The following is a 13,121-nucleotide window of genomic DNA, read 5'->3' on the forward strand; positions in this document are numbered from 1 at the left end:
ATTGAGTAGCGGCCAAAGCAGGACACGTGGAAGTAGCATCTGCTCGGCGGTGATGTCAGGCCGCCAAGGCAAAAGTTGGAATGTGGCGGAGGAAGTAAAAGACAACGTTAATATTGCACACCTTTGCTCCCTCAGCCTCCCAGCAAAGAGCAACTTTGAAATATTCAGACACACACGGTGCGTACAATCTGGTAGTGGCAGGACATCCTAGATGAGGAGCGCTCCTTTTCAACACCCCCCAGGCCAGGCGGCCATCTTTATACGGCGAGCCTGCTGCCCTTCATGAATATTCAAGGCGTGTAATGAATATTCAAGACGTGTAATACAACGTGGGTCCATTGTCACGCCGCCGCTCCGTCTCGTCTGGCGATATATTGAATCGCTGAAAGATTTATTAGATTCATTTCCTGACCGAGATCAGCGAGCAGCGGCGAGAGCGTGCGCGTACTGCGCACTTAGCCCGTTAGCGCCGTGGCGTATGAATGCATAGGGAGTGGCGAAGGTCATTGTCCATTTAAAGTAGCAGCGGAGTGGAAAACACAAGTTGACCATGTCCAAAGTATGCGGGAATACCATCTAAAATGTCACAAAGTGCCACAAGTTCAGTCAGCCATTTTGAATATTCCACCTCGAATATCTAGATTCTACGTCACTGGAGTAACGATTCTGCACTCTGACCATATTATTAGGGCAGTCATACTGGAAATTTGCAAACATTGTAAAGAGATGTGCTGTTTATCATTGACAATCCTTATGTAAGACAAGAACACATGTTTGGCTTTTTTATGCATTAAAATGGTAAATAAATATCTAAAAATTGAGTCAACAGGTGGAGGCTCCTCTCATTACACTTTCTAAAAACATCCAGAAAGTGTCAATAATACTCCATTTACATGTCCTGACCTGGAAATTTACCAAATATGAGTGATATTGTTATTATAAGTGCTAACGCAGACGGACTATATTAGCGGCGCATTGATAGCAGTGAGCTAATGCTAGCTTACGCTGCTATTGTTGACACATTATGATGTGGCGGCTGCTTCTGCTTGGTCTCAAACTTGCTAAAAGTAAATTCTTGATTATAATTCATGCATCTCTCACCTGCTAGTAGACAAATGTGGCCATGGACCCACAGGCTGGTACACTTTTTGAACCCTTCGTGAGGATTGTGATTGATTCTTCATCGAAACGGACTTACGTGAGCGTGCCGTCGGTCGACATCCCAGCGAGAGTGGAAATATTACAGTAAGTGTTTGTTGTATTTAGAATTACTATGGTTAGTGTGTATGTTTAGCACCTAGCAATGCTGCTAATGCTATAGTGACACAATAAAGCTACATCCGTCTAAAACCTATTACTCATCCTCTTTGTATTCGGGCTCAAAAATATAAAGTAATTGTTGTTGGCTCTCACAAAGTCTGCTTCATTAAGCATTGTTGTTGATGAGGAAGGGATCTGTGGTTCCTCCTCTATATCACAAATCACGTGACTGGCTTCCTCATTATCTCTCAAAATTTGTCGGGAATCTCCGTGAGATTGATACTATTTTGATCACATCTATTTAATCTCAACCTTTGGAAGTCTTTTGGTGTCGTAAATCACATATATATGATAATAGTTTCAATATAGAGGCAACTTGTTTTTACACTCTACTGTTCCTTTAAATCAAACTAGAAAGGCCCTCAGTGAGGCTCAGGTCGCTGCCAAGGTAAAGAGTTTGGGCTCCAAAGTGCGGCCCCACAGCTAAGTTTTGTACGGCCCACGGCACAAGCAAAGACATAAACAAGTGTAATAAAAGAGCAAACAGGTGTAATTTAATGTTGCAATATTGACAGTAATATCACAAAGCTGCTTTTCTTTAAAACTGATATGGTCATAAAATAGTAATTAATTAAAATCAATGTTGGTATGAATCATTGAGCTCTTCAAGGCTCCAATTACTTTACATCATTTTGTGCAGAAAATATTGCATGTTTTGTGATAAAAAGGCATAAAACATAATAATACATACAAAAATAAAAATAAACTTATAATTAGCGCAGCTGAAATTGATCTGGAGATTAAAGCTTAGAAAGTATATATATATATATATATATATATATATATATATATATATATATATATAAACATATAAATATACATATATTTAAATATATATATATATATATATATATATATATATATATATATATATATATATATATATATATATATATATATATATATATATATATATATATATACTTTATAAGCTTTAATCTCCAGATCAATTTCAGCTGCGCTAATTATAAGTTTATTTTTATTTTTGTATGTATATATATATATATATATATATATATATATATATATATATATATATATATATATATATATATATATATATATAAACATATAAATATACATATATATATATATATATATATATATATATATATATATAAATAAACATATACATATTCATATTTATATATATATATATATATATATATATATATATATATATATATATATATATATATATGTATATATATATATATATATATATATATATATATATATATATATATATATATATATATATATATATATATATATATATATATATATATATATACATATATATATATATATATATATATATACATACATATATATATATATATATATATATATATATATATACATACATACATATATATATATAAACATATATATATATATATATATATATATATATATATACACATATCTCAGAAAATAGTAATGAATTAAAATCAGTGTTGGTATGAATCATTGAGCTCGCCAAGGCTCCAATTACTTCACATCAAATGTTCCACTTTGAAACATTTTTTGTGGAAAAAATCGCATATTTTGTGATACAACCGTCAAAAAAGGCACGAAGCATAAGAAACCAAAAATAAATGTATCAAAATTACAAACTAAATGTGGGATATAAATAATTGTTTGTATATAGTATATCATTGGTACAAAGGTTTACGTGTACAAGGATATTCCACATGTCTTTACCGTGTATATAATTGAACAGTGTTTATGTTGTGTACAAAGTGTATTTATAATATGTTGTGCAAAGGAAATGTCATATTTTTAGGAAGCTCATCTTGCATGTGACATTGTTCATAGGGTTAGGCTCAATAAGCGTTCAAATTCAGCCTAAACCCTTTCGCTCTGCAACATTTCCCATTTAGGAACGTACAACTGTTTGTTTATGTACAACTGTTTGTTTATGTAAAACTGCTTGTTTATTTTGTTAACCACTGACCGAAGAAATAATAAACTAACTAAAAGTAAAACCAAAATGATATATGACTTGTTTTTAATACTTTGATGACTGACACCTTTTTGGGGTCCTGGGGACCTTTAATACGCACCCTAATGCTTACAATCATTATTGACAAATATCAAAAAGACACCCGCATGCTTTCATTATTGATTATTGATATGCACGAGCAATTACATCTAAATAATTTGTGGTTCTCTTCTCCAACTTCACTTGTTTGGAGTTCCAAGTGTGCTCTGATTGGACGGCTGCTTTCCTTCACCTGGTTCGGGGGGGCCGGCGACAAACAAAAAGCTGTGGCGATGAATGAACGATTTCAAGCAAAAACGGAGAGAAGAACTTACCAAAACGTAAGCGGCTTTGACATTTAGCAAGAGTTGTGGATTTGTTTAATCACATTCGCTGGAGAGAGCAGCTAAAATATTTACTGCTCTGCTTCAGTGTTGTGAAGACAGCTCATGTCGCCCGAGCTCCTTGAGTCACTTCCGAATGTGATGAACTGTATTTCTTTCCTGGGGGGGTGACAGATTCTGCTCTCCCCCAGGAATTGTTCTAGAACAGTGTTTTTTAACCACTGTATTGTCTGGTGTGCCGTGGTAAATTATGTAACTTCACCTAATTGGTCCAAAATATATTTTTTTGCAAATCAATAATTATAATCTGCAAATAATGTGGTGTTGCTTAGAGTCTGTGCTGTGTAGAACTCGGCAGGGTAACCACGTACTACTCCATGTCAGTAGGTGGCAGCAGGTAGTTCATTGCTTTGTAAAAGTCGGAATGTGTCGAGTGAGACGAGGATGGATTGTCAGCACAGAGGGAGGCACGGTGCAGGTAAAAAGGTATGTAACGCTTCAACCAAAAATGAACACAAGGGAAAGGGAAAGGAAAAGGGAATGGCTATGCAAAGCGAAAGTAAAACTGAACTGGCTACAGAGTAAAAAGAAACAGAATGCTGGACGACAGCAAAAACTTACGGCGTCCACAAAGTGCATCCGTACATGACGTGACCATCGACAATGTCCACACAAAGAAGGATAGCAACAACGTAAATAGCCTTGCTTGCTAACACAAAGCAGGTGCGGGGAATAGCTGTCAAAGGAAGACATGAAAGTGCTACAGGAAAACACCAACAAAACAGGAAGGGCCACCAAAATAAGAGCGCAAGACAAGAACTAAAGCACTACACACAGGAAAACACCAACAAACTCAAAATAAAGCACGTTTTCTGCTGGTGGTGTGCCTCCGGATTTTTTAATGAAACAAATGTGCCTTGCCTCAAAAAGGTTGAAAAACACTTTACTAGAAGGCCCTGTTGGTTCCCAAGGAAACTTGAGAAGCGGCAGTACTTTTTTCCCCCAAAATCACTTAATCTCATCAGATGTTATTTAACGGGTAATCAAACAGGCGCTGACTGAATGTACGTAGTCGTTTTACATTGGAATCCATGTCAGTTGTCGATCTTTTGTGTGTACTCAATTTAGTTAAGAAATGTTCATTCTTAAAAACATTTAACACTGAGTGGTGTTGTTCACTTCTGTGTCTCATTTGCAAGTACTTTACCGTATTATAAAACAGACTTTGCATACCTACAAAGTGTTTAAACTAGGTATGGGAATCAAAAAAAGGTTCTTGTTCGGAACCGGTTCTAACTGCATCAATTAGGGGTGTCAGAAAAACATTTTCAAATGAATCGCGATTCTTATTTGTAACGATTCCATTTTTTTTTTTTTTTTTTTTGCAGGTTATTATTTATTTTATTTGATTAATCAATCCAACAAAATAATACAGAATAATACCAAATCAATACATTTCCAATTCCAAAGCCAAACCCGGCTCAGCAACATTCAGAATAGCAATCAACGGAGCAATTGAGAGGAAACACAAACATGACACAAAACAATCCAAAAGTAGTCAAACAAAAAATGTATAATATCAACAACAGTATCAATATTAATAAGAATTCCAACATAGCAGTGATTAGAAATCCCTCATTTATATTGTAACAATTCTTAATCGATTCAAAAATATATATTTTTACTTATTTATTATTATTTTTTTGTATCTGTCCTGTTCAGCCACAAATCATATTGTTGATGTAGATGATCTATATATCTGCTGTGCAGATTTACTTTAAAAAATAACAAGTATTAACAATTTGTTCGACGCAGAAGATGTAAAACGGTAGGTTACTCGTTTTAGTTATGTCGAGGGAGAGGAGCCGCAGTCACGCTTTATTGTGTACCTCTTGCTGGGCCCCAATTATAAACCGTTTTCTTGCCTAACATAATTGCTATTGTGACATCCAGAGGACACAATTAGAACAGCTACTCTGACTTTATCAGTGAATTTCAGACTTTGTCGCTGATCCAGTGACGCACGCAGATAATATAATTATAATGGGGGATTTTAATATCCATATGAATACAAACTATCCAGCGGACACAATTAGAACAGCTATTCTAAATTTATCAGTGAAATTTCAGACTTTGTCGCTGATCCAGTGACGTACGCAGATAATATAATTATAATGGCGGATTTTAATATCCATATGAAGACAAACTATCCAGTGGACACAATTAGAACAGCAGCTTCTTTCATGAAAATTTGCGGCTCATTTTTAGCAAACACATCTCGCAGACCGGATCAGGTTTAATCCGCACGCTTGACACCCCTGCTTTAGAAGCTCATTGAGCTGAAGTCTCACAGTTTCAATGCCACACATTTTGCTCAAGTGATCAACCGTCCAAAAAAAGAAAAGCTCATCTGGTCCCACCCCTGTGCCGTAAGCAGCAAATATCAAAAGAAAGCGGTGGTGATAAATAAAAGTTTTCATATTACTTTGAGTACATAAATAGTTCATGATGGCCCAGAAAAGACCTTAGAAGTTAGATACAATTTCGCATATGAGCTAAAAATGTAGCTTTGCTTCGATAACAGAGCGGCAGCATGTCAAACATTCTAGCAGACAATCTAGGAAAAAGTCAAGAATATGGAAGTCGTGAAGTGTCTACAGAAAGTCCACAGGAAGTTTCGACTGATTGACGACGGGGGACATCAGGAACGATGCCAGCCTTTTTGATTTTGCTCAGGCCAGATTTTGAACATAATAAGTAGGACGCCAAGGCCCGCTGTCAGTCTGCATTTATTCAGTTGCTACAGCAAAAAGGAGTGTCCCTTCTCCGCTAATTGATACTCTGTAGAACCACCCTAATTTCCCAGATACGGACTCTGGTCGGTAAGTTTCCTGGCACACGGGGAAGTGAACACGCCTCCAAAGCAACACCGGACTCAGCAACAACTCAAGGGGAACAGACGGTGAAGCCAACGTCGGTTGGAGAAGAATCACACTCAGGTAGACCTACAGATGATTGCCTGATTACGTTTTGCCAAATTCAAAGTTTCAACCTGGATTCTTGCTCTCATCCCGTGGTGGAATGTCTGATTCTCAGAGATCAGGCTGCTTTTCCGTGGAAGAACTCCGCCAACGTTTCACCTTTGAAGTGTTCATTGGAAATGGTGGGAGCCATCTTTGTTTGTGGTTTAGCAATAAAAAAACAGGGGGGCTTTGTACGTTCATCTCCTGGATAACAGATCAAAACAAGTACGTTCCCCCTAAAAGTTGACTGTTGTGTTCTTCATTCAATTCCTTCTTTGATCGCATAAATATAAACACTGCCATTGTTTAGTCTTTTCAAAATAAAGACAATTGATATGATGAATGGAGCGTTGTTGGCAGTTTTTGGATGTTTTTTTCTTCCTGAGAGTGAAAAGCAGTGGTGGTCAACCAAGTCAAGATGGATTGTTTGACCAAGCAAGCAGCGCGTGAACTATCTGAGTACAAACACGTCTTGAATCTTCCTGCAAAAAGCAAATACGAGCAATAAAATCAAACTATGCAAGGGTCCCTATACTTTATTAAAAACATATTTTTCGAGTAATATCAAGGGTGCGGGGATCAGACCGTGGTGAGACAGGTGAGTTGTTGCAAGAGTGATCTGGGAACTGTCGCATTCCCAGACATGTCAACTATTGTGCTCCACACATCATTCTACACAACAAAACAGATGAATCTTGTAAAAGCATGGAGGTCTACAACTTCTTTGTGTGTCTGGGTCAAGGACACTGGTATCAACACTCTCCTGGATACATACGTAAGTATCGTTTTTGTAAAGGTATGGTTGTATTTTATGATTTCACTTTGTGTATACTGCCATATTTGTTGTTGTTGTTGCATGCGTCGTTTACCAGTAGCTTGTTTTCCCGTCTTTATCAAAATATAACATTGTGTATGTGCTGAAAGATTCATTTATGATTGTTTATCAAAATAAAACTATCGATTTCAACATTGTGTATGTGCTGAAAGATCCATTTATGATTGTTTATCAAAATATAACTATAGATGTCAACATTGTGTACGTGCTGAAAGATTCATTTATGATTGTTTATCAAAATATAACTATAGATGTCTACATTGTGTACGTGCTGAAAGATTCATTTATGATTGTTGTCTTTGGTAAAAACTTAACTCTTTTAGGTTCTGCTCACCTTGGATTTATTTTATTTAGACTTGCTGAGTTGGTGCTTTTCGAAACACTCGTAGGAAACATGTGTTTAAGAATTACAAATAATATCAAGATAGAACTTCAATGTTAAATAGTAAAGGTTAAAAGTATATCAAACAAACCTTTAACCCTCCTATTGACCTCGATTTTTGCCTACACCATCGTTCCTCAGGGGTCACATAGACCCCAGAGATGTAAAGCTCTATAAGTTGTTGTGTGTGGGAGTAAGACACATGATCCAATTGACTTTTTTGTGCTCCCAAGTCTTCTGAACACAGAGAAGTCAACTCTGAGTCGATCTGACCATCATACACTGAATTATTGTTGTTTGAATACCGTTTGGTGTCAAATTTGACCGTTTTTTATTGATTTTTTGGCACACTACGCCCCCCCCCAGATAACCTCCCAGTGGTAAACCACTTATTTGTGCTCCTAGGTCCCCTGAACACAAAGAAACAAATTGTGAGTCAATCCAACCATCTTAGACCGAGTTATCGCAGTTTGAATACTGTTAGGCGGCCATCATTGAATGTGACCGAATTGTATTAATTGTATGGTGTTGTTGTTGTTGTTGTTTTTTGCCATTTAGATTGCACTTAGTCAGGCTTCTACCCTAAGACCAGCTATAGCTCTTAGGGTCATGGAAGCACGCAAACCCCCTGACCACGATAAGGTGGCAATCCTCCAGGGGGAAGTTTTTTATAACTTTTTTTTTTTTTCTTTTTTTTTTTCTTTTTTTTTTTTTTCAACAACAACAAATATCTGACCGTTGGCCATTTGGAGTGTCCATTTGAAAATAACAATATTCGTCTCACTCTCCAAGAAAGGGTCAAGCACAAACCCTCTGACCAGGATAAGGTGGCAATCCTCAATGGGGGAAGTTTTTTTATTACTCTTTATATTTTGTATTTTTTTTTTTTTTGTTTTGTTTTTTTTCAACAACAACAAATATCTGACCATTGGCCGGCCATTTGGAGTGTCCATATTTGAAGAAAAAAATAACAAGACAGTAGGCTATTTACCAAAAATATTGTCTTATTTCAAAAAAACTAAAATACTGTAAAAGTCTGCCACTCCTATTTTTTCACAGACTGCAAAAAGTAGCCTAGAGTCTACCTCTCTCAAGAAATGTAAAACAAATGAAAAATGGCAATATTCATCCCCCACTCTCCAAGAAAGGGTAAAGCACTACTGGGCACATGATCCACAACGGATGTGCTCCTTGCAGATGTATTTGCCACATCCCCCACATGTATTAGTTGTCTTGTTATCGTTCCTAGTGGAACAGATCTGGCACCTGCCTCGTTTTTGCCCTCTGGCCACTGGAGGATTGGAGGTGTGTGCCTCCCTCTGAACATCCTCCACTATCACCACAGCAGCCGCTGAGGCTCTTGGTAGGACAACTCTTCGTGCAATTTGGGGTTGCACCAGCGCGTACCCCAGCTGTTCCAGGAACAGCCTCCTCCGGTACAGCTTTTCGCTGTTCCAGCCTTCACTGATCTCCCTCCAAAGCACAAAAGCGTTGTAGGCACTCACATCGATGATGTTGAAGAATACAACAAGGGGCCATCGTGCAGTCATGCGTCGGCAGCTGTACGTGCCTGTGACTTTATCCAGGTTGTCAACACCACCCTTTGTGGCATTGTAGTCCAACACCATTTGTGGCTTCTTGTCCTCCCTGGTGCTGAGCTGGGCATCCTTGTGCATCGTACTCATGAGCACAACGTTCTTCCCTTTCTTGGGGCAATACGAAACAGCTGTGGCGTTCTCAGTGAAGGCAAACACTGAGGATGTAGCCTGTCTGTTCTTGATTGCAACAAGCTCAGAGGGAAGCTCTGGCTTGTTCTTGCGGACTGTCCCCAGCATGGTGACTTTCCGCTTTGCGAGTTCTTCACCAAGGGCATAGGAGGTGAAGAAGTTGTCGCACGTTATATTGTGCCCCTCCAGTCCCTCAGCCATGTCCAGGACAACCCTCATGCCCTGATTTTTTTCAGGTGCTTCCCCAGGGGCTTTGCCGGTGTAGACCTGCATATTCCAGGCATAGCTCGACTGGGCATCACATGCTGCCCATATTTTAATGCCGTATTTGGCTGGTTTACTCGGGATGTACTGTCTAAATGGACAGCGGCCACGAAACGCCACCAGACATTCATCCACAGTCACATGGGGGCCTGGGTTGTAAAGCAATGGCAGTTGCTGAACCCACTTGTCCCATACATCCCGGATAGCTGCCAGCTTGTCATGTTCTCTCCGGCCCTGTCTTTTCTCTCTGTCATCGAACCGTAGGACACGAGACATAATATGGAATTTCTTCAGAGACATGGTGGCTGGGAAGATGGCCCTTCCAGTCTCTTTATTCCACAGGCTTTCTGCTGCCTCGCCTTTGGACTTGTACACGCCCCCCAAAATGAGCAACCCGATGTATGCCTGCAAGTCAATTGCATCGATCGGCTTCCAACTGTCCCCAAACACACGACTCCCCTCTAAATTGGTCATCAAGAGTACATGGTTCTCAATTGATGGTGTCATGAGGAGCTCAAATGCAGATTTTATGTCTTGGACACGGCTAATCGCATATCGGGTTGGGCCTGGAACCATTTTGATGACATTACCAGCGCTAAGTCTACCCTGCCGTTGACGTGGGGCAGGGGACCACGACAACTTTCCATTTTTGGACAGGAAAATGTCTGCTGGTGTTCCAGTGTTGACAGGAACTTCAGCATCAAGGGTCTCATCCTCATCAGAGGACGATGCCCCATAATCAGGGTCTTCCACAACATTGTCTTCGATTTCAGACACATTTTCCTCTATGTCTACCTCTTCACTAAAAACCTGATCCAAAACCTCCTGGACAGAGAACGTCTTGTGGTTTGGCATCATCAAACTCAAAACAAGAGAGAGAGAGAGAGAGAGAGTATATCACAAACAGCAGCAGAGAAATGGTTTAGAAGGCAAACTCGAAACAAGAGAGAGAGAGAGAGTATATCACAAACAGCAGCAGAGAAATGGTTTAGAAGGCAAACTCGAAACAAGAGAGAGAGAGAGAGAGTATATCACAAACAGCAGCAGAGACAGCAGCAGAGAAATGGTTTAGAAGGCTGCTATGCGAGTGCTTTTATATGTTTGCTCCTCCCCCCTCCCCTCCTCCTGTTCTCACACGGCGCGGGAACGGAATGTTTGAACTGTTCCGACATCCCGCCATTCCGACAGAGTATAAATTATAAATTTATTTTCAAGACCATTTATCTCAGTGGTTTCTGCATCAATTACTAATAAAGATCTACTCACTGCTTTTTTCTGTGTTCAGGGGACTTAGGAGCACAAATAAATGGTTTCCTACTGGGATGTTCGAGGTAGAAAAACGCTAAAATGGCCACCAAACGCTACTCAAACCACACTAGTTCAGCATGTAATAGTCAGATAAACTCACAGTGATTGTTCCATTTCATTTCTTGTGTGACACTTATATGGAAAACTGAGTTTATATGTATTTGTACGTTCAGAAATTACGAAAATCACTTTTGGTCACATTCAAGACCAAGCCTAACAGTATTCAAACTGCAATAACTCTGTCTATGATGGTTGGATTGACTCACTATTTGTTTCTTTGTGTTCAGGGGACTTAGGAGCACACATAAGTAATTTCCCACTGGGGGGTATTTGGTGGGGGGGGGGGTGCAATGTGCCGAAATATCTATGGAAAACTGTCAAAATGGCTGCCAAACGATATTAAACCAACAATAATTCAGTGTATGATGGTCAGATCAACTCACAATTGAATTCTCTGTGTTCAGATCACTTGGGAGCACAAAAAAGTCAATTGGATCATGTGTCTCACTCTAACACACAAAGACTTATAGTGCTTTCCAATCCTGGGGTCTATATGACCCCTGAGGAACGATGGCGTGGTCAAAATGTGTACAGAGAAATGAGAAACAATCATGCAGTTGATTTTATATTTTTCTGTGTCTCCCTGATGGATTAGGAAAAGTCATGAAATATTAGGAAGAAAAACTAATGACAACCATCTTTTTAGAGACTCTCAAAATGCCTTGGGGTCACATTGACCCCAAGGACAATAGGAGGGTTAACAAAGTGATCACTGCAAACTCATGCATTCTTTAACTCTGCTCCCTTGGACTGGAGTGTCAGCTACTTTTCTCGTCTTCTTTCATAAAATCTTGCACTCTTTCTCCTTTTTTGATTACCTCTCGAGGAACTCTGAAGAAACGTTTATCCTTTTTGTGATTTGAACGAGTCGTACAGCCGAACACGACGCAAGCATAGGGAATTTTTTCTTCGAGAGAGGAAAAATGGCCCCGAGTACCAATTGAGAACAGAGCTAGCTTGACCACCAGGCGTATTTAATGGGCGGGATATCAGCAAAATCTCGGCAAGAGGCGAAAAAGATGAAGCCCCATTTACCTGCGTTCCATTATGCCTTTTCGTTCATGAAATGTAAGAGTGTAACATTGTAACCGTGCATGTTCAACATGAAATGATACCACAACCATTGTTAGCCGCCAAAGACGTATGTTTTTATCTCACATTGAGGTTGTAAAATTTTTTTTTTAAAGTGCATTTTGTGTTGACTGTGGCGGCAGGCGGTGCCAGGAATTGACCCGTCAGTTAACAATCTGCACAACCGCAACAACATTCGGTGGCATTGAATTAGAACCGCCCTTGCTCTGAAGGCAGAGACTGTTAGGAGAACATGGGTATAAGAAGTAAACCAAGCCTACCTAACGTGACCTCGGTCTGCATGGGCATGGAGAGCGCCGGGTGCTTGACCTCGCAGCTGAACAGGGCGTCGTTATCCAGCTGGGGGTTGAGGGTCCAGGTGAGTCGGGCCTGCACCACCACCGAGCCGTCACTTTGCGGGATGTGAGTGTGACTGAAGTAGTAGAGAGGGTCCGTGCTGTGGACCCATCGGGGGAACTCTCGGCTCACCACCGTCTCGGGGATAACCTCGGTGGCGGGGCTGGGCTCGGAGGCCTGCTGGCCCTGAGTGTGCACGCGCTGGGGCCCCTCGGTGTACAAGCGTGCCGAGCGGCTCTCGGGATCCAGCAGGGAGAGGGAGCGCTGCATCTTGGTCTCGTCGAGGTCCCGGCTGATGAGCGGCCTGGCGCCTCGAAACCCCGCCGAAGCGCCGCCTTGCTGCTCGCCGGAGGAGGGTTGACTGTAGGAGATGACCTCGATCAGCTCGCCATCGCGCTTGAAGTACACCTGAGGCAGCGCAGAACAGAAGACCTTCATTGAGC

At 40.0% G+C, this 13,121-nt stretch overlaps 1 protein-coding gene across 3 annotated transcripts in view; it reads right to left on the minus strand.

Annotated features, from left to right (window-relative positions):
• The window catches only part of igsf21a (immunoglobin superfamily, member 21a), a 490,857-nt gene that overhangs the window by 48,967 nt on the left and 428,769 nt on the right, over positions 1-13,121 (minus strand). For all 3 annotated transcript variants that reach the window (XM_062038249.1, XM_062038250.1, XM_062038248.1), the window contains exon 6: positions 12,603-13,086. In XM_062038249.1, coding sequence (XP_061894233.1) covers positions 12,603-13,086 — 484 coding nt within the window. The remainder of the gene's footprint in view (positions 1-12,602; positions 13,087-13,121) is intronic.

Source organism: Entelurus aequoreus, linkage group LG26, assembly GCF_033978785.1.
Source record: "Entelurus aequoreus isolate RoL-2023_Sb linkage group LG26, RoL_Eaeq_v1.1, whole genome shotgun sequence".
In the NCBI taxonomy this organism is placed as follows: Eukaryota; Metazoa; Chordata; class Actinopteri; order Syngnathiformes; family Syngnathidae; genus Entelurus; species Entelurus aequoreus.